The following is a 22,948-nucleotide window of genomic DNA, read 5'->3' as shown; positions in this document are numbered from 1 at the left end:
AGGTTCGGAACTTTGAACAAATTTCTCAGCCCATTTTCGCTAGGAGGCAAATTTGTTTCTATTTCGTTCTTTTTCTTTCAAACTTGATAGAGCGGAGGAAATTATCTAGAAACGGCTTTTTGGCATTTTCTTCAAGTGCTTCCTTTTGAAGTACCAAGCCAATTATGAACATACTTTGTAAAAGATAAGCTTTCTTATTTCAGTCATAATCTCTGTCCAGCGATGACGAAAGAAGAAACTTACAGGGAGGTACGATCTCTAAAATTAGCCGCAGTCTGCTCTGTAAGTGAAGCCTGATGAATCCGGCAACATATTTTTTCACAAGTGATAGTTTGGTTACCGATGAATATGATGTTGCCAAGTGCCTTCTCAAAGACTTGGGCAGTTATCATCGGTGTACATTAGCGACCATGGAAACAATGGAAGGTGAAAACAGAGAAATCTTAGTTGCCCGCGGACATGGATACTGATGGTGCACTGACCTTGATGGGTTACTTTGAGAAGAAGAAAGACGTAGACGGAGCCGACAAATCCGTGGAGGTGCTAAAGAAGTTGCAGAAAGATCTTGAGTTACTGGTGTTCGAACCGTTGGTATGGACTTACGCAACGTCTGGAAAGAAGTTCCGTGGCATGAGACACCGTCTAAAGATAAAAAAATGTGGAAGTTAGCGATTGAAACCGCCAAGTTAGCGACTGAAACTGTTGATGGATTAATTGGTTAGCATCCCACTTTGTTCCGTCTTAATAACAGACAACAGGATGCTTTCAGATTATATGTTGTTTTCTTCAGCCAAACGTGTAACGCCAGGATGTATTCTGAAATTTTATGCTGGCATTTATTTTGGTCCACCAAGATCTGTGCACTGTTTGAAATGCTCTGCTTTTCAGTTGTTTGAAATACCTCTTGCACTTTACCCAGAATGCAGTGCCACCGGAGAACAGGAGCATGTCAACCATGAAAATTACAGACGCCCTGCTGCGTGAGAGAGAATCATGTCAATTTTTGCTGGGCTTCTTCTCAATGGGACACATGCTGGATTTTCAACGGATCATTTTCCTGTTATTTTTTTCCTGGTTTGTCCGTGGGCATACCTAGACGCACCTCCAGACCGCCAATTGCCCACATTCTTTTTTAGATTATTATAAAATCTCAAACCATCAGGAAGAAACCATATCAAAAGTTCAGTACTGAGTGTACATTCATAACCTGATGACCAACAGAAGTAACCCGGGCAGATGTTGATGGTCTAGAGATATAGAAACAGAGTGGGCAATGTTCAAAACAAGGTTACAGAACCTGATGATCAACACGATAAGTGTGATGCTGCTGAACGGTGTGCTGCTCATGAGGAGTAACAGTTTTCCTCATGTTGGCTAGCTATGCATAATCTTCAGTTGTTCACGTGCCAATCTCATGAGGGTGGTTTCAGAATTTTTGCTGTCTTCTCTGCAAAATCTGCAACGCCAGGATGTAAGGCTGAGATTTAGCCTGACCATTTGTTTCTGTTCGTCGCTGCTTCTGTACACCACCACAATCCTTGGATTGTTTCAAATGCTCTGATTTTCAGTTGTACTGCCGTCGACTGAATGAACTCTACATGTTTCGCTTGTTAGAATCAAAGTTTGAGTTCATGTACTTTCACTGCAATGCCCTTTGAATCTCTAATTTGAGCCGCGGTGAATGAGTCCATCAACCACCGGCTCAGAGCTCAAAATAAACAATTTAGAAATACTTGGTGATTGCGTTCATGCAAGGTGTCAAATTCATCTTATAAACATTCTATAGATGGGTAATTTTGCTTTTTTATGTTCTCGTCATAATTTTGAGGAAGAAGTATCACTCACGCTGTTTAATCACTCCGGACGAGGAAAAAGTGAATCAGGTAGCCCCACTCTACACACATTGTATCTCAATGCACACACACTGAGTGCTTCTTGATGGGACACACTCTAAACGGATTAACTGCACTTTTCTGCAGGCACTTCAAGTGATACAAACCGAGCACTTCTCGAGGACACAACCTGGATTTGCAACGGAACATCTCCCTATTGAATTTTCCTGCTTTCTTGGTGAACCTGCGACCTTCCATTACATTGTCCAAATTCTCTTTCAGTTCTTTCTAAAATCTCAACTCACCGGCAAGAAAACACATTAGAAGTTCAGTATTAGTGTACACTCATAATCTGATGAGAACCAAAAGGAACCCAACAGAAGAGGCGCATGCGGCTAGGAGATATATAAAGAGGCAGAGTGGGCAATGCTCAAACGCTGGTTACAGCAACACGTTAAGCGTGATGCCTCTGAAAGGTGTACATCTCATAAGGAGTAATAGTGTTGTGAGCTAAGCTATGCATAATCTTTAGTTGTCCACATGCCTATCACAAGTATATGGACGGGTAAATAACCATTTTAGTTCAAACTAATATCTCAGCTCATTTCTTCAGGAGGCAAAGTCATTTTTTTTTATTTTCACCACTCAAGTTCTCGGGAATAAATTTGGTAGGAACAGTTAGTTCTCTTTGAGATTTATTCCTTGATTTTATATTATGATAATGTGCCAAATGAACTAGCGCGTAAAATGCACATAGGTTCTTCTATTGTTTATTTCTGCTATAGTTACTGAAGTTACCCCTTCTATTGTTTATTGTGCCTCATGCTGCTGAGAAGTACTTCATGGACCTCCCACAAACTTGTAAAACACATCTCACATATGCCGCTCTTCTCAACTGTTACTGCAAGGAGTTGATGACTGAGAAGGCTGAGAAGCGCAACACTGGCAATGATCTTGAAGCCTACCAGTTCCTCATTACACTGTATGGGCGAACACAGAATTTAGTGGAAGTTTATCGTGTTTGGCGGTCATTGAAGCGGAATAATCCTAGGAAGGCAAACATGAGCTATCTTAACATCATTCAGGTTCTTGCGAACTTGAAGGATCTGCCTGCTGCTGAGGCCTGCTTCAAAGAGTGGGAAGCCCGGTATATCCGTCCACCTAAGACTAAAGCAACTGATGCTGTGACAACTGAAACTTCTAAGTTGGAAGAAGAAGCTTCAACCGAGGCATCTAATAATGATTCTGATGTTAAGGAAACAGAGGACAAGGTAACAGAGGAGCTTGACCTGAAACGTCCTAAATACGACATCCGGGTTGCAAATGCCCTGATGAAAGCATACGTTACAGAGGGTATGCTTGACAAGGCCATTGCTCTCAAGAAGCGTGCCAAGATGCGCGGAGGAAGGCTTAACGCGAAGACGTGGGAGATTTTCATGGAGCACTATCTCAAGGTAGGGGATCTGAAGAATACCCATTGGTGCACCGACCGTGCAATCAAGAAGGGACACAGCAGCTGCAGGATTTGGGTGCCACCACATGACGTGACCAAGACCTTGTTGGCAACTTTGAGAAGAAGAAAGACGTGGACGGCGCTGAGAGTTTTGTCGAGGTGCTAAAGAGGGTGCAGAAAGATCTGGGGACGGTGGTGTTTGAGCCGCTGGCACGGACGTATGCGGCGGCTGGGAAGAAGTTCCCCGGGAAGCGACACCGTCTGAAGATCGAAAACGTGGAACTCAACGAGGAAACTGACAAGCTGGTCGATTCCATCTGTGTTGATTGATTAGTTGTTTAGCATCCCACTTTGTTTCATCTCAATAACAACCAGCAGGGTGGTTTCAGATTTTCAGCTGTTTTCTTCCGCAAAACTTGTAACGCCAGAATGTATACTGAAATGTTAGCCTGCCATTTGTTTTTGTTCGCTGGCTGCTTCTGCACGCCATCTCAGTGCTTGGGTTGTTGCAAGTGCTCTGCTTTTTAGTTTGGCTGTTTGAATTACTCTGCTTTTCAGTTGTGCTGTGGCCTTGTCTTCGGTAAAGAATAAACTATATATGCTTCGCTTGTTTGAAACAAAAATTGAATTTGTGTGTGAGTCTCTGACTGCAATGCCCTTAAATATGTTATATGAGCTGCGATGAATGAATACATTGCTACCCTGAATTATATATGGTTATGTGGCAGTTATTCGAAAGTGTACCTGCGTGACTACAACGGCTTAATGACACTATACATGAAGGTCATCCAACCTGAGAAGCTCCCCAACATCATCCAGGACATGAAGGTCGATGATGTTCTACCAGATGTCTATACTTATAATATCTGGGTGATGTCACTTGCGGAACAACGAGTAGGAAAAAACCTTCCAAGGCCATTGGGCAGGCTTTCGTATATTTCTTTTAGAAAAGGAGGGTTACCCCCGGCCTCTGCATCTGGACGATGCATGCAGCCATTTTATTAATTATTCACAAAGACCTTACAAAGTAGTACATTAGGTAGTCTGAAGCCACTATCTTAGCAACAACTGTCGCTACTCCTATCCACCTGATGAAGGGGTGCCGATAGTCCGAGCCTAATACCAAACAGACATCGCACAAATGCCTAACATTTGCTTTTCAGTTGGGCTGTTTGAAATACTCTGCTCTTTAGTTGTATTGTGGTCTTGTCTTCGGTAACGAATGAACTATACATGCTTTGCTTATTTTGAAACAAAAATTGAATTCATGTACTATGAGTCTGTGACTGCAATGCCCTTAAATATGTGATAGGAGCTGCCATGAATGAATACTTTGCTACCCTGAATTATATATGGTTATGTGGCAGGTATTCGATAAGTGCACCTGTGTGAGTGCGTCTGAATTGTAAAAACTTGTGAAGACCTGTCACAACTTTGAATGCAAAATTGGCACTTCAAGAAAATTACTGTGCACAACTTGGAAATCATTGTTTCTTGCCTGTCAGATCCTTTCTTAGCTGTTGAGCGATTATCTGCGATGGGCCCGCTCTTTGAAGAAGTGAAGGAGATGCTTAAAAGTCATCAGAAATTTAGGGTTGAGCGGGTGAGGCTTTCTGTTAGTGGTGCCGCACATATTTTAACTAAGGTTGCCGGAATGGTTCCATGTCCCTCCAGATTGTTTTGGGAACATTGCAGCTTCGGAACTACCCGAACATTCTGAATAGATAGCAACACATCCAACATAAAAATAAATCCTTTTGCTAACTATTGAAGGAGCTCAACTTTCTTTTCACTGCGAAGTCCTACAACAGCTTAATGACACCATACATGAAGGTTAACCAACCTGATAAGGTTCCTAGCATAATCCAGGACATGAAGGCTGATGATGTTCTACCAGATGTCTGTACTTATTTTGTCTGGATAACGTCTCTTGAGAAACAACGAGTAGGAAAAAAAACCTGCCAAGGCCGCTGGTCAGGCTTTGGTATATGGGATTATCACAAGCGCATTTGGAAATTCCTAATTAAATGGAATCATTTATTCATAATATGTGAAAGCAAAATTGAGCAACCATAGGAGGCTTCTTCCTTTTTCTCTCCCTTTTCCACCATGGTCACCTACTTCCTCCTTTTCCCCTACGCTTCCTCTCTGTCTCTATTCTTTTTACTTTTCCTCATGGAGCAGCTCGCTCCTCTGCAGCCACCCATTGGAGCTTCGGTCTTACACCCGAACCTTGCTGGCCTGTGGGGCAGCTGGTTAAAGCCACCAAATTTTACATTTTCGAACTACTTACATATCCTTTTCAGTTTCTTCTAAAATCTCATCTCACTAGAAAAAATGCACATCAAAAGTCACACAACCAAAGGAACACAAACAAAAAAGGAGTAAAATAGGTAACTTAGCAGCTCAGAAAGTGTGATGCTACTGAATGGAGTCTATTTCATGAAGAGTTAACAAGCATGACCATAACACAATAAGAGCATGAAGGAATTCATCATACGAATATAAGGCACTGGCAAATGCCACAGCAGAGATCATTTGGGTTCAGTCCATGTTAAGAGAACTTGGTATAAAACACATTCAGGCTCCTTGTTTATGGTGTGACAATCTTGGTGCCACCTATTTGTCTGCTAATCCGGTCTTTCATGCAAGGACAAAACACATTAAGATAGATTTCCATTTTGTAAGAGAACATGTTGCTAATAAACAATTGGAAATTCGTTTTGTGCATTCAAAGGACCAAGTTGCAGATGGCTTCACCAAGGCTTTACCTACAAGAAATCTTGAAGAATTCAAGCGTAATCTCAACTTGCGAAGTTGTGATTAAGGGAGGGTGTTAGACAATGTGACAGCCCTCATCGTATGCGCCAAGGGATTAACAACCGAAGCTCCTAGCGTAGGATAGACTAGGAATCTGTTATGGTTTATTTTCCTGTTAAACTACATATCTATCTCTTAGTCTATCTCTTGTTCTCCAAGTTTGTAATCCCAACAACTTGTACGCTATCAGGGAGGTCGTGACCCTGCATATAAACACGAAGCCGTCGGCCCTGGCAAAGGCACGACGTTCCCAGCCTTTCTCACACTGACACAATGGATAATGGCATGCCATGGAGGCGATAAACTGAGTTCAGAAACGCCTCAGCCATAGACAGAGCAGTGAAAGGATGGTGCAAGGGAATGAAGTGGCCATATTTAGTCAGTTTGTTAATAACCACAAACAAACAATTATACCTGCCAGATGTAGGGAGACCTTCAACAAAATCCATGGTCACCATTTCCCAAGGCAAGGTTGGAATCGGCAAAGGTTGCAACAATCCAGGATATGGTATACATTCAGGTTTAGCTTGCTGATAGATCAAACATTGTTGCATAAACTGTTTAATGAAACCTCTCATACCTGCCCAGCGAAACAGCTGCCTCACATGCTTGTAAGTCATAGGGAAACCTGAATGTCCACCAATTGCACTGTCGTGGAAAGCACTGGCTAACTTATGATGCAATTGAGGTTTGTTCCCAACCCAAATACACTGACCAATGCACAAAATTCCAGCCCTCAAAGAAAACTTCTTATTAGACTGAGGATGAAGTGCCAACCGTTATAACAATGCAGCAGAGAAAGGATCATCAACATAACTCTGAATAATGTCATCCAACCACAATGGTTGAACAGAGGAAATATGATGAAGTTCAGGGAGCACTTCCTGTGCACTGTGAGGTCTCCTAAATAAAGCATCAGCAGCCTCGCTCTCGGCTCCTTTTTTATAAAAAATGATGTAACTAAGGCCAAGTAACTTAGTCAAAGCTTTTTGTTGCCAAACTATGTGCAAACGCTGGCTAGACAAACTGGCTAAACTCCTCTAATATGTCTGAATAACAAATTCAGACAACTACAGATACTGTCTCCAATGCTAGATACACTTTTTCATAAACAGAAAGAGCCTGATTTCTGGGGCCCAAAGCTTTACTAACATATGCGAAAGGATGACCATCTTGCATGAGAACTGCTCCAATGCCCACATCACAAACATCTGTTTCCACAATAAACTTTTTTGAGAAATATGGAAGAGCTAACACTGCTGCTGATGCAAGAGCTTCCTTAAGTGCCAAGAAGGACTGTTGTTCAACATCTGTCCAATGGAAATACACTCCTTTTTGGAGCAATAAAGTGAGAGGCCTGATGATAACTCCATAAAGCTTAAACTGAGGACTAGCATCTGCACCAAGCAATGTGACCAAAATTTGATCCTTCTGGAAGGAAATCCAATGTTCAGCCCAATCCACCTGCATAGGGCTATGAGCAACAAGCCAATCCATGCCCAATATGCCATCATAAGTTCCCAAAGGGAAAACTCTAAAATGACTAGTAAAACGGTAACCACCACAAGACCACTGTTCTGCTTTCAATTGGCTGGTACAAGGGATTAATTTACCATCAGCCACTCTAACCATGGAAATTGGCATATCAGAAACACCTGACATGGAACTAGCTACAACTGCATCAATGAAAGTGTGACAACTACCAGAATCCACCAAAAAGAACAGTGTACGCCCTTGTAACTGAACTCTGAGCTTCATAGTTGATACAACAGGAACAATAGGATCACCAATAGCAGTTGCAGACAGTGTCATAGAATTAGCCTCACTAACTGTATCTTCCTCTGAGTTACTAAGATCATCAGGCCAAAATTGCACATATTCCAACATCTCCTGAACCACATGCAACTGAATTTCCTGCTTACACTTGTGATCTCGAGCCCAACATTCACCACAAACAAAACACAACCCCTTGGACCTCCTGAATTCACGGAGAGATGACCATCGATCTTCAGTTGCAGATAACTTAGCAGAGTCAACCACTTTCTTCTCCTCCATAGGCTTAGATGAACCTGAACGACTCGAACCGATCACCCCTGACGATGGTGAGCATGAAACAAATGGAATGGGTTGTACCAGTGAATTGGTTAATTCATCTGATAACAAATCCAAGGCATACGCAGAATCCAGATCAAGTGGTTGCTGAATACCAACCAACATACGCACTACAGGTGTCAATCCTTCCATAAAACGAGTCACATAATGCATTGTATTTGGATGATCCTCATAAGCAGTCAATTGATTGACCAACTCTGAAAACCGCTCAACATACTCCTCGACAGTGCTAGTCTGACGAATAGAAAACAGCTAACGCATCAAATTTTGATGCTTATTACGGCCAAAGCGAGACATCAACAAACTAAAAACCTCTGACCAAGATGCATTGTGTGCTCCATCAAACAAGGATGAAGCACAGGAAACCCACTTACTCTGCGGTGTGGTTCAGAAACGAAAATAATCCTCACATCGAGTCTGCCATAACCTAGGTAACTCAATCTGAGGGCCAACCCAAGTTCCTCAACAGGAAACTGATGGGAACTCTCTGATGATGTACTGATATGCCTGGGAGAATTGTCCTCTGAATGCATACCTCGGGCCTGTGGAGGAACATACTTGAGGGCCGATCCATCAGATCCAGCTACGGTGGTTCCCTGCACCGGCTGTTTGCTGGCAGACGGATCTCGCGGTGACGGAGGCGGTGTGGCAGCAGCGCGGTCGACCCCAATTTCTCAACGGACCTTGTCAAGGTCGACGCTGAGGGAGAGCTTGACGTCATCGATCCACCCCGAAAGCTGGTCCAACTTGGTGTCGAGCTTAGCGAGCGCGGTCACCATCGCCTCGTTCCGCTTGGAGGAGCTCTTGGCGAGGGCGGTGTCAAAATTCGCCCGCAACAGCTCGTACAACGCCTTCGTCTCCGGTGGAATTCGATCCATGGCCTCGGTGCGACGGCGATCGGCGAAATGAGTGTGGTGGGGGTGGCGGGGGAATTCCGGGATGGGAGGGCTCTGATACCAGATTGTTAAGGTGATCTCTCTCTATTCAGCCTTAGAATTCAAATCCGAGCTACAAGCTTGAGAGAAGGGGATCAAGGAAGAAGATACAATCTCACACGCAAGCCCTTCGGCCAACTAGCCGTTTGCCACCGCCTGCATCTACACACACACAAACACCAACACCCCCTTAAGTAGTGGGCGACTCCAACAAGGCCTATTCCAGCCCAGCGAGCCAAGCGGGTCGGCGAAGCTCCCTTTTAGGCCGGCCCGTCACTTGAATCTTCTCTTGGCGCTCTTCTGATGCATTTCCAATGGCTTAATCGCTGACAAATTTTTACGTGACTGAGGCCTTTGATATATGGGCTACTTTGCAAATAAGAAAGACGTGGATGGAGCTGAGAAGTTCGTTGAGGTGTGAGCAGTTTCAACATGCTCCCTCTTACCTCCTCTTTTCACTTGAGAGGTAAGAGTATATAATAGATCTGAGTCGTTGATCACATTAATTAGTGGTTCGATTAACTCTTATCTTCTTACCTCACATGTAAAAGAAGGGGGCGGAGGTGTTCTGAACACCATCGGAGTACTTGGACTGTTTGAAATGATTTGCTTTTTAGTTTTACCGCAGTCGACATAATGAACTCTACATGTTTCGCATGTTGGAATCAAAATTTGAATTCATTTACTTAGTTTGATGGCACTGTCCTTATATCTATGATATTAGCTTCAATGAAAGTCAAGATCTGTCATACCTTTGTCAGCAGAATCAGCACTTGGTGGAAATCATAGTTTCTTGCCTATCGGACCCTTGCCAAGTGAATCTCCAATGCCAAAAGATTCCTTGGTAAGTAAATGAGGGATGATTGCAACCATCATATGGTATTTAATATCTACATAAAAATAAATAAAAGCTTGATACATTGTCACCAAGATTACGCACAATGTAAAGACAAAAGATAACTTAAAGAAAAACAGTTTCTCGCATTGAGAAGAATAACCAGAGACAAAAAAAAGCAAACTACGTGTCTATTTAATCACCCATATAGTCATCATCAGATGTTACTACCAGAAACTTGTAGATTGTATCAAGGATGTCTTGTCTTGGTCGTTTACTGTGTCCGTCTTTCTGGAAAGTGCGCTTTTCTTTCAACTAAAAATTTACATCCCCGCTGATCGTGTGTCTGATCACTTATCTTAGAAACTTTATTTCTATTTTGACAAGTGCTGATACGACAAGTCGGCAAAGCAACATTTAAACAAGGGAGTGAAATGCATGACTAGTACACAAACTCAAATAGATTGCACGCTTTAGGCAAACAACTCGAAAAGTAATCAGATTTAGTCCACAAACTCGTTTATATGATTAAATAAGGCCAAAACCGGTTAGAGATGATAAAAACCGGACACGTGTCTGCAATGTCAGCGTTCGTTATACCATTCGTAAATTATTTTTTACAGGGACTTTTTTGTAAACTGAACAGTTTTTCTACAACCTAGCTTAGCTAAATGGCTTATAGAGTAAAAAAAAAATTAGAAATCTGCGTCGCTTGTAATTCAAACCTAGAACCTGTGGACGTTAGCAGCGACTCTATATATGTATATATTTGAGTAGGACCAGGAGATCCCATGCACTCACCTAATAAATTTCCTTCTGATTTGGTCGACAGATTTCCCAAATGTTCACAATCCTATCAACTTCCTGTTAATTTGTTTACTGCCTTTGACAATAGTTGTTTGGAAAGCACAATTTAAGAATATACTGCTGTGGTGCATGGAAAGGTTAATGTCAACGTAATTACTATAATATCTTCCGCAAAAAGAAAGTAATTACTATAATACTATATACTCCTTCCATTTTTATATACAAGGCCACAAACTCGAATTACAGGTATCAAGACAAAAATTAATTTGTGCTTTACATGCCAATTTGTTTTCTCGATTACCGAGTTAATTAATAGGATGCATGCACATTAGAGGAAATTGAGTGGCCAAGAGGGAGAAAGTAGTTGAGGGTGTCATTATCATCCACTACATGCATGCTAATAATTAAATAATGGGTTACTAGTACGAGAAAACATCATTAATATTTGCCTTGATTATTGTTGGTGGCCTTCTATAGATGCAAAATGTGTTTTTTATAGTGGCTTTGTATACAAAAATGGAGGGAGTATATAGGCTCGGATGCAATTTTGCATGTAAATGGTGTTGTACTCTAGTGGCTGTAGGTTCGAATCATTTGGAGCCTTTTTATTTATTATTTATACGTCATTAGCTAATTTGAGTTGCTAAAACAACCAGTTAATTTGCAAATAAGTCCCTGTTGAAAATAATTGGTTACAGAATGGTCTAAAGAGAGCTTGAAACCAGACCGCTTAAGAAAAATCAGGCCGCCGCTCCCCCGCTCCCGCTAGGGTTCCCCCCCTCCCCGCCGCCGGTGGGCCCTAGGCCCTTCCCGCCGTCGCCCGCCCGCCCGGCGCGGCGCCCCGCTCCCGCTCCCCCACTCCCGCTGCCGCCCAGCGCGGGCACCCCGCCCGTCCCCTCCCCTCCTCCCCGTCCCGCCGCCTCCGTCGTCTCCCCAGGAGGCGGCCGGGGCGGCTCGCGACCCCCTTCCACCTCGTCCGGCCCCCGTTCGTCCTCATCTCCCCCCCCCACCGCCGCCGGCGGTCGCCCCTGGATCTGGCTGGGTCGTGTCGGCGGCGGCGGGCCGTCCCTTACCCGCGCGCGCTCCTCCTTCCCCGGGTGGGGGAGGCAGCGGTGATGCTTGATCGGTGGCGGTCCGGCATCCTAGTGCGGAGGCCGGCGGCGCTCGCCGTGGTGGTGCCGCCTGTTGACGGTGGGGCGGTCCGGTGGTGCTGGTCGGCCGGTGGCGTGTCCCCGGGCCAGATCTAGGCCCGTAGGGTCCCTTCTGGGTCCTTGCGGGTCGGCTCCGGCGCGACCGCGATGCCCTCTGTATGGGGAGGCAGGGGAACGGCTTGGACTGGGACAGCGACGCCGACGGCGTGCCAGCTACTGCGCGGAGGCGGGAGCTGTCTGGGCCTTTAAGGGCCCGACCGGGCCTGTGGGGCCATGGGCCTGGTAGGCTCCTGCTATGGCGTCCGGTTGGCTACCCTTGTGGACGGTGGAGGTGGGGCCCTCCCGTATGCCGACGGTGCTGCTGCACTAGTCCCGGCTCCTCTTCTTCGCTTTGCAGACCATCTCCGCGGTGCCGTGGCGAGACAGCGTGAGAAGCTTCGTGTCCGTGTTGGCGCAGGGTGGTGGTCGGTTTGGTGGCGAGCTCCGAAGTGCCTGAGGTAGAAGCTAGGATCGGGAGAAATCCCTGTTGGCTTGGCCGACACCGACGTGGTGGCGCCTGAGGGTGCCGCCGGACCTTCCTGGAGGGCGTCGGGGCTACCCTTTCTCTCTCCTCACCGCGTACCGGGGGAAACCATTGGCAGAAGCGTCGTCATCATCGTGTTCCTTCTTGGAGGTGTTGATTGGTACCGGCGCTTCGGAGTCTCGGAGCTTGGTGGGCGATCTCCGGTGGACGCAGCGGTCACGAGGCTTCATCGTTTCTGTCGATCCGCCGTTATCAGCATTTGTTTCTTTTTCTTTTTCTCTTTCATTTCTTTTGGGCATGATTGTGCTGCTTCCGCCCCAACTTCTATCGTTGGTTGTATCGGATGGTTGCTTTGTAATACAAAGCGGGGGAAACCCTTTTTCTTAATAGTCTAAAGAACGTTGGCGCGGAGTCATGTGGCCAGTTTTCCTGGTTTTCCCCTCTCAGTTCGGCTTTGGTCTTAAGTGATTAAATAAATGAGTTTATGAACTAAATCCGATCACTTATCGAGTTGTTGGCCTAAAGTGTGTAATCAGTTTGTGTTTATACAGTGGCGCATTTCACTCTAAACAAGTAGGAAAAAACCTGCCAAGGCCGCTGGGTAGGCTTACATATATCGGTAATCACAAGCACACTTGGGAATCACAATTAAACAGAATTATTGATTCATAATCTATAAAAGTAAAATTGAGCAACCACTAACTTCATCCCGTGAAATATGATACTTGATTAATCTGTGCATCCAGAGCACAAAAATTATGGCGTCATCCCATACACTTTGAGCGCCCAACAATTTTCATATGAGGACAATGCAAGCTTAATGACCAGAGAAGTACAACGTAATCTGAATAAGGGAAATGCCCCAACCTATCCACCTACACAAACGAAAACGAAGATGAGGCTTCTTCCTTTTTCACTTCCTTTTCCACCGTGGTCATCTGCTTCCTCCTTCTCCTCGACCTTCCCTCGCCCTTTCTCTCTCTCTTTTCCTTTTTCGTGCTTTTCCTCATGGAGCACCGGCTCCCCTCCAAGAGAGCATCCGATCTCTGCTTGGCCTGCAGGGCGGCTAGTTCAAGCCACCCGATGGCCATGCTCTAACTATTCACATCTCCTTTTCAGTTTCTTCTAAAATCCCACCTCACTAGCAAAAAGGTACACCGGAAGTCACAAAACTCTAACCATCGCACCATAACTTGAGGACCAACCAAAGGAACACAAACACAGAAGGTGTAAATGGTCTAAAGTATATAAAGTAGCAGAGCAAGCAATAGTCGAAACTTCGGTTAACTTAGCAGCTCAGAAGTGTGATGCTGCTGAATCGCGTCTAGCTCATGAAGAGTTAACTAGAATGACCATAATGCAATAAGAGCATGAAGGAGTTCATCATATGCTATCGATGTAGGCATTAAGCTTGAATTGATTGCGATCCAGATTTCTTTTTCAAAATTTGCAATTAAACACCCTAAATCAGCAGGGGTACCGATTAGGCTATCTAAATGTCACATTGGCAAGATATGCATGATATTTGTTTTGTTGATCACAACGGAGAATAATGTCGGTCAAATGTATACATTGTGGATGAACAATGACTTCCCTCTAAGTTAGGTCGACTAATTTCTGATGTGATTACAATTTCAATACACACTCCCGTTTGTACAAAGATGTCCTGACTTGATGAATGTTTCATGGGTAGGGCCTCAACTGGCATTGCAGACCTTACAACCAACATGGTTGATTGGTTTCTACCAGACCGCCGTGTGAGCTGTCGCCGCACTTTGGTCTAGCGTCCAACTTTTTTTTGATAAGGGGGGACTCCCCGGCCTCTGCATCAGAACGATGCATACGGCCACATTTATTAGGAAGTAATAAGGTTTAACAAAGTCTACAAGTCTGCGAACAAAAAGCTGGGCTAGCTCATACAGAGCATCAACGCCAAAATAGAAGAAAATAATAAGCCACAACCGGCTGGCAAAAGAACAGATAGGTAAACTAATCGCCTATCCTAATACATGACCACCATCCAAACCGGTTGAAGATATCCCGCGCTACCATCTCCCACCGGACAGATCCAGTAACCAAACGCTCCCTGGCCACCGTCGGAGTGAGTGAGGACCACATACGGATCAGCACAGTAGCCCGGAATAAAACCTGCAAAAAATGAATAGTTGTTGTTCTGTTAAATGCCAAATCATTTCTGCAGTTTCAAATTGCCCATAACAACACACAAACTCCTACACGAATGTGTCTAGCTGTTTCGGGCTCTATCCCAGCGAGCCACGTCCCAAATAACGTGTTGACCGAAGTCGGATGAGTAATGTTAAAGGCAATTTGCACCGAGCGCCACAACCCTCATGCCAACGGGCAGTCAAAGAAGAGGTGCTTGATAGTCTCTTCCCGATCACAGAAACTACACCTAGTAGAACCTGTCCAGTTACGCTTAACTAGATTGTCCTTTGTTAAAATTACTTGTTTATGAACAAATCACATAAACACATTAATCTTCAAAGGGACCTTAACTTTCCAAACCTCTTTGGAACTAGGAATCACACTAGAGTTAATAATATCGATATACATCGATTTAACTGTGAACTCCCCAGATCTAGTAAGCTTCCACCACAATTGATCGGGCTGAGGGGTTAACTGAACCTCCATCAGTCTACGAACCAAGTGAAGCCATGCTTCCCATCGATCACCCACAAGCACCCTCCTAAACTGAATGTTGAGTGGAATGGACTGCAAAACCGTGGCAACAAGAGCCTCACGACGATGAACAATACGATAAAGGGACGGATACTGGGTCGCCAATGGCGCGTCGTCAAGCCACGTATCTTCCCAGAATCGAGTGTTGATACCATTACCGACAATAAACCTGGTTCTGTTAAAGAAGGTAGCTTTGATTCTCATAAGCCCCTTCCAGAACGGCGAATCATTTGGTCTGACAGTGACCTGGGATAGGGTCTTGGAATGCAGATATTTACTGCGTAAAATCTGCGCCCATGTTGCCTCCGTCTCAAGTGACAACTTATATAGCCATTTACTAAGCAGGCATCTGTTCTTGACCTCAAGATTTTCAATACCAAGCCCCCCCTGGTCCTTTGGTCGACAGATAATATCCCATTTGGCCAGTCGGTATTTTCTCTTAAGTTCATCACTCTGCCAAAAGAATCTAGATCGATAGAAATCCAGCCGTTTCCTAACCCCAACTGGGACCTCAAAGAAGGATAAGAGGAACATAGGTAAACTCGTGAGCACCGAGTTAATAAGAATCAACCGGCCTCCATACGACATGAGTTTTCCTTTCCAGCAACTCAGTTTCTTCTCAAACCGATCCTCTATGCACTTCCACTCGCTGTTTGTTAGCTTACAATGGTGAATGGGAATACCTAGATACGTAAAAGGTAAAGCTCCCACTTCACAACCAAACAATTGTCTATATGCCTCTTGTTCGTCTTTGGCTCTACCAAAGCAGAACAACTCGCTTTTATGGAAATTAATCTTAAGCCACGTCAATTGTTCAAATAAGCATAACACTAACTTCATGTTTCTCGCTTTAGCCAAATCATGTTCCATGAAGAGGATAGTATCATCGGCGTATTGCAGGATGGACACACCACCATCGACCAGATGAGGCACCAAGCCACCCACCTGACCGGCTTCTTTCGCCCTCCCAATCAGGAGTGCCAACATGTCAACCACTATATTGAAAACTATCGGGGACATCGGATCGCCTTGCCTCAGACCCTTATGCGTTTGGAAATAATGGCCTATATCGTCATTCACTTTGATTCCAACACTCCTTTTTTGCGTGAATGCTTCCACCTGGCGTCGCCAAGCTTCATCAAAGCCCTTCATGCGTAAGGCCTGTTGAAGGAACGGCCATTTGACTTTATCATATGCCTTCTCGAAATCCACTTTGAAAATAACTCCATCAAGTTTTTTCGTGTGAATCTCATGGAGCGTTTCATGAAGGACCACAACCCCTTCCAGGATGTTCCTGTCCGGCATGAAAGCCGTCTGAGTAGGCTGCACCACTGCGTGCACAATTTGTGTTAGCCTAATCGTCCCAACCTTGGTAAAAATTTTGAAACTGACATTCAGAAGACAGATAGGCCAAAATTGCTCGATTCTTACGGCCTCTGTTTTCTTAGGGAGCAGCGTTATTGTTCCAAAATTTAGTTGGAAAAGTTGCAAATGTCCCGAGAACAGATCATGGAACATCGGCAACAGGTCCCCTTTAATAATATGCCAGCACTTCTTATAAAACTCAGCTGGAAAGCCATCCGGACCGGGTGCCTTATTATTTTTCATCTGGGATACCGCCTCGAAAACCTCCTTTTCCCAAAAAGGGGCAGTTAATATTCTCCTCAGCCGTAAGTTGAGGTACATCTTGGACTCTAGACTCATCCAGAGACACACAGTTCTCCTCTGATGGTCCAAACAATCGTTTGTAATATTTAGTAATGTAAAGCTTCAAATTTTCCTGCCCGATAATCGTACCCTCATCTTGTTCTAGCTGGAATATTCTCTTCTTCCTATGTTTGCCATTGGCAATCATGTGGAAGAATTGAGTGTTCGCGTCCCCCTGGACCACTCTTCGATCCTTGGCCCGCAGAGCCCACTTCAATTCTTCTGCACGAAGGAGTTCTTTGAGCCTCATCTCAACATCAAGTTTGGTATGAAGCTCGGTGGCAGGCAACACCGTGGTTTCTGCTTTTACATCTAAAGACTGAATAAGGGCAAGGAGCCGTTCCTTTTCAACCTTATAGACCCCACTGAGATGTTTAGCCCACCCACGTAGGAAACTTCTCAGATGCCTAATCTTATTCTGCCAGCGCTCAAGCGCATTCCTATCGCCTCCATCCTTGACCCACTCTCTGGCTACGAGCTCCAGGAACCCTTCTCTTTCGAACCACGCAAGCTCGAACGAGAACGAATTCTTGTTGCCCGAGTAGGTAGCCCCACTAGAGTCAAGAAAAAGAGGTGTGTGATCGGAGATACCGCGAGAGAGAGCCTGGACTGTTACCAAGGGAAACTTCTGTTCCCATTCGACACTTGCGAGTACCCGATCCAACTTCTCAACGTTGGATTTGGCATGGCATTAGCCCAAGTGAACTTCCTACCTGAAAGCTCAATCTCTCTCAGATCCGAGCTTTCAATGATAGTATTGAACATGAACGACCATCTCCCGTCAAAATTATCGTTGTTCTTCTCATCACGTCTCCTAATAATGTTAAAGTCCCCCCCAACGAGAATGGGGAGCTGCTCAGAACCACAAACTCTAACTAGGTCGGCCAAGAAATCCGGTTTGAATTCTGCCTGCGCGGCACCATACACCGCCACCAGAGCCCAATCAAAACCGTCAACCTTGGACCGCACCCTGAACTTCACCACAAAATCTCCCATGACCACACTTCGAACTTCGAGAGAATCGCATCGAACACCAAGTAAGATCCCTCCCGATCTCCCTCTCGGTGGCAGACAATGCCAGTCAAACTCAATACCCCCCGAAAGAGTGTTGAGAAATTGTGGTGAAAAATTTGATCTACCCGTTTCCGACAATGCAATAAAATCCAGTCGATGTTCGATGGATGCATCTGCAAGAAACCTTCTTTTAGCCAAGTCCTTAAGACCTCTGCTATTCCAAAAGATTCCTCTCATATCTCGTCGTGGAATTTTTTAGCCGTGCGGATCTTAGCACTCCTACGCACTGCGGACGTTGGGTAAATCTTGCGCTTAAATTTGCGCTTAGGGCTGGTCCTCGCGCCTGCCCGGTCCTCTCTCCCCATTTCAGGGGGTCTAGCAACTTCCATCTCGACACTCTCATCCTCCTCCTCCGGCTCCGGGAGGGGAGGCGCGAGATCGGCACAAAAATTATCAAGCACCCGGACTCCCAAAGCATCAATCTCGGAATCATTCATGGGTTTGACGGCAGCTAAGTTTCGAATCATATCTAAAGCCCTCTCGGCTTCTAGATCGAGCAAATCATTGATGGAATTAGAAATTTCACCCTCGTTACTACCTAGTGAAATCCCTAGTTGGTTTGCATTATCAACAATCTCATCGTTCGAAAAATGCAAGATGGAATTAGAAATATTAACTGACATACCCGTAGTGACCTGAACATAACGAAGCTTGGCCGCCCTCACGGCGCACCGCTGCTGCATGTCGTCCACCCCCGGACGACCCTGAAGACGACATCTCAACCGTCGGCCCTCAGCCGCCTGGTCCGGAATCCCGCCGAACCGGATAACCTCCTCCCGAGTGAAATTTCCCGGGGACTGACCTCCTGTCATCCCCCGAACACTCAACCGGTCTCCACGACCGGGTGAGGGCGCCGAGTCATCTGATGGGGAACCAAGGGCCACCTGCCCCCGCTCCCCATCCACCCCAGATTGTAGGCCAGGAGTGGTTGCCGGTGCCATCTGTGGGGCGGTCCCCCAAGGCGCAGAATATGGAGAGGACCCCGAGGCCACCCGCCCCAAGCCCCCTCCAAAGACTGGGCCTGCGTCCTGCAACATCGGCCCAGCGATAGGAGAGGAGGGCGCCGAGGCCACCTGCCCCGCCCCCTCCCGACAGTGATCCCTCACTCACGGTAGCACCGACCGGAGCACGAGGAGAAGGGGGCGCCGAGGCCACCTGCCTCAACCCCCCTCCCGAAGGTGACCCCTCCGTGATGGTAGCACACTCCGGAACGAGAGGAGAAGGGGGCGCCGAGGCCACCTGCCTTGACCCCCCTGCACAGCTCGGAGCCACCACCTGCAGGTCTGTCGTCTCACCAAAAACCGAGGGGGGCGAGATCACTATCTCCAAACCCTCCTCGCAAGAGCCCTCCACATCCGGACCCTCAAAGTCCAACGCGGGTAAAGAGTGCTCAAAATCCTCCAAAGACTCCACCCGCTCGCTCCAAAGCCTCGGAGGTGCAGTAGCAGGCTCAATAGATCCAAATTTCAGAGTGGTCGACGGCAGTGAAGAAGGCGGCGCGGTCCCACCTCCGGTCGTCTGAGCAACAGACCCCGGTCCCTCGGACATCTCTCGTCCAGGATCAGCGGTCGGAGTCTCCTTAACCCTCGCACCCTCATCATCCTCGTGCATATCAACATCAGTGGCAGCAGGTGCCTCAGCAAACAGGCTGTCATCCTCAAACTCAATCTGAAGGTTGTAAACCTGTCCTTGATACGCCCACTTAATCACATCAGGCACAAACTCGATGTCCAAAATACTGACCAGTAAGCGAGCAACCCCATGAGCTCTAGTAAAGGCCATATCCACTCTCTCAGGCTTTCCGACCATGATGCCTAAACTAGCAACGACTCTAGCATCTCTACTATGATCAACCGTCGGCCCTCCTCAACGTCACCGTCCCCAGATCTGAAGGTTGCAAGATCTGGTTAGCAACGACTTTCCGACCATGTGTAGGACTACTCTCTAGCGTCCTACTATGGCGCTTGAAAGATCTGCCGGCTGCTGAGGCCTGTTTCAAAGAATGGGAAGCCCGATACATCCATCCACCTAAGACTAAAGAAACTGGTGCTGTGACAACCGAAACGGCTAAGTTGGAAAAAGAAACTTCAGCCGAGGCATCTAACAATGATTCTGATATTAAGGAAACAGAGGAGCTTGACCTGAAACGTTCTAAATATGACATCCGGGTTGCAAATGCTCTGATGAAAGCATATGTTACAGAGGGTATGATTGAAAAGGCCATTGCTCTCAAGAAGCGTGCCAAGATGCGCGGAGGAAGGCTTAACGCGAAGAGGTGGGAGATTTTCATGGAGCACTATCTCAAGGTAGGGGATCTGAAGAATACCCATTGGTGCGCCGACCGCGCAGTCAAGAAGGGACACAGCAGCGGTAGGATTTGGGTGCCGCCACATGACGTGACCAAGACCTTGATGGGCTACTTTGAGAAGAAGAAAGACGTGGACGGCGCTGAGAGTTTTGTCGAGGTGCTAAAGAAGGTTCAGAAAGATCTGGGGACGGTGGTGTTTGAGCCGCTGGTACGGACGTACGCGGCGGCTGGGAAGAAGTTCCCCGGGATGCGACACCGTCTGAAGATCGAAAATGTGAAACTCAGTGAGGAAACTGACAAGCTGGTCGATTCCATCTGTGTTGATTGATAATGTTTATTAGCATCCCACTTTGTTTCTTCTCAATAACAGACAGCAGAGTGCTTTCAGAATTTTTTCGCTGTCTTCTTGTGCAAAACTTGTGACGCCATACTGAAATGTTAGCTTGACATTCAATTCTGGTTGCCGGCTGCTTCTGCACGCCATCGGAGTTCATGAGATTTTTTGAATGCTCTGCTTTTCAGTTGTACTGTGGTCGACTAAATGAATTATACATGTTTCGCTTGATCGAATTGAAATTTAATTCATGTACTCTGACTGCAATCTCCTTTGCTACTCTGAACAGTACCTGTGCTATGAGCTGTGATGAATTAATCCTTTGCTACTCCAAACTTTATATGGTTATGCAACGGGAGTGCGTTTGAAGTGTAAAAAATTGTCAGATCCTCGCTAATTACACGAGGGATGATTGCAACGATCATCTTGGTGTTCAGATCTACACAAAAATATGTAAAGGTAGATACCTTGTGACGAGGATTACAGAGAGAAAATAACTTGAAGAACATACTTTTTTCTTGTTGAGCAGAATAGCCAGAGGAAAGATCAAGCAGACTATGTGTGCATTTAAATACGCATGGCGTATAGAGTAGTCAAAAGATGCAGGTTTGGACTTGATGTTTAGAGTGAAAACTCAAGATCTAGGCTGTAATTGGTTGAGCATGATCTTTTTAATAATTTGGTAATGTGCATCTTTAATGTCTTGACTGACTCTTGGCATTATGTTGTTGCGAAGATGCATGTACTTGTACTTAGTATCAACTTCATATCAATATATTATCCTTTATACATTTTTTACAAGTGTCATGATCGTAACAACTAGCCAGTGTTAGGGTCTTGGCTAGAATCGGAGAAACCATGCATGTCCATCATTTAGTGGCTCTGGCGATGACACTGTCAGCCGCCAGCTTGGAGGTCAGGTCCTTTGTCGATGTCCCCAAGCAGTGGCGGAGCCAGGAAAATTTTATCAGTAGGGCCAAATGCTAATAAAACTGGTTGGGGACTGTGTTTTGATTTTCGGTTTGAGCTTTTTTTCGCCCTAGGCCGAGATGGCCGAATTTCGGCCATTTTCAAAAATTTCGGCTGAAATTTGATCAAATTTTGACTGCAATTTAACTTAAATTTGACCAAAATTTGCCAAATTTGAGCAATTTCGACCTAAATATACTTTTCGCCCCATGCCGAGATGGCCGAAATTCGGCCGAAAATCAAAACACAGGTTGGGGAGGGCCAAGCCATTGGAAAATGGGCTTTTAAGAGCAAATAATCACTAATTTTTACACTGTTTATGGGCAAATTAGCACTACTTCTTTGATGTTAGGGGGGGGGGGAGGGTCTGCTGGTCCCCCTGTCTCCGCCGGCGTCCCCAATTCGCTGAAATGCCTCTTGCAGTTCACCCGAGACACAGTGGTCGCAGCCGGGGAAGCTGAGTGCTTCTCAATGGGACCTATGCTGGATTTGCAAAGAAGCATTTTGTTTCTCGGTGGGCATACCTTCACGCACTACATCGCACCGACTTGTCCACATTCTGTTTCAGTTTTTTTTCGAAAATCTCAAACCAGCAGCAAGAAGACTCATCAAAAATTTCAGTATGGACGAATGAGAGCCACCCATAACCTTGTGACCAACATAAGGGACCCCACCAGAAAAGATGCATATGGTCCAGATATATATAGAAACATGCACGGCGGACAATGTGCAACACGTCGGTTACATTAGCAGCCCCATGAGCATAATATTTCTCGTGTTGACTAGCTATGCATAATATTCAGTTGTACACACGCCGATCACATGTATATGGTGAGGCAACTAATCATTTCGGTTCAAACTATATCTCAGTTCATTTTTGGTGGGAGTCGAAGTTGCATCTTCTTTTTTCTTCCCGAACTCATAATCGAGAGGACGAAACTAGACACGGCTTTGTTATTCACTCTTTTACGAACCCATTGTTCATAGTCAATATTTTAGTTTTTGGCGTGAACTCCTCGAATGTCGTTTGCCCACGATTTTTGCAAGCACCTGACGCACTTGAGCATCTTGCATGCAAAAAAGATTCAGATTTATTTTGATTTTTTACTAGCCCCCAATGGAATTATTTCGATCGACATGTAATGATGGACGATATAGACTTATTGCTCTGAGCAGATGCAAAATGGTTGATGGAGTGTTGACATCGTCCTTAGAACAAGCTATGTACAAGTTATTTTTTAGCACAACAAGCTTTGCCGAAATACAGGGGACATGTGTTGGCACTAGTTTTTGGCATGGAAGAAACTATTAAGATTGCCTCTAAAGAAAGTATCCAACATGAAAAATCTCCATATGGTCGAAGTGAAAAACCTTGATGTCCGGGTCAT

The 22,948-nt window shown here is 45.5% G+C and overlaps 1 protein-coding gene across 1 annotated transcript; it reads left to right on the top strand.

The window, feature by feature from the left end:
• The first annotated feature begins 459 nt into the window (after positions 1–459).
• Positions 460–20,585, top strand: LOC119332944 (pentatricopeptide repeat-containing protein At1g60770-like). Its single transcript, XM_037606022.1, has 3 exons — positions 460–591; positions 2,618–3,142; positions 20,112–20,585. Exons 1-3 carry the CDS (start codon positions 460–462, stop codon positions 20,583–20,585), a joined length of 1,131 nt encoding a protein of 376 aa, XP_037461919.1.
• Positions 20,586–22,948: the final 2,363 nt, after the last annotated feature.

This window comes from Triticum dicoccoides, chromosome 7A (genome assembly GCF_002162155.2).
Source record: "Triticum dicoccoides isolate Atlit2015 ecotype Zavitan chromosome 7A, WEW_v2.0, whole genome shotgun sequence".
Lineage (NCBI taxonomy): Eukaryota > Viridiplantae > Streptophyta > Magnoliopsida > Poales > Poaceae > Triticum > Triticum dicoccoides.
Note: the sequence above shows the minus strand (reverse complement) of the source record. Positions and strands in the feature narration are given on the sequence as shown.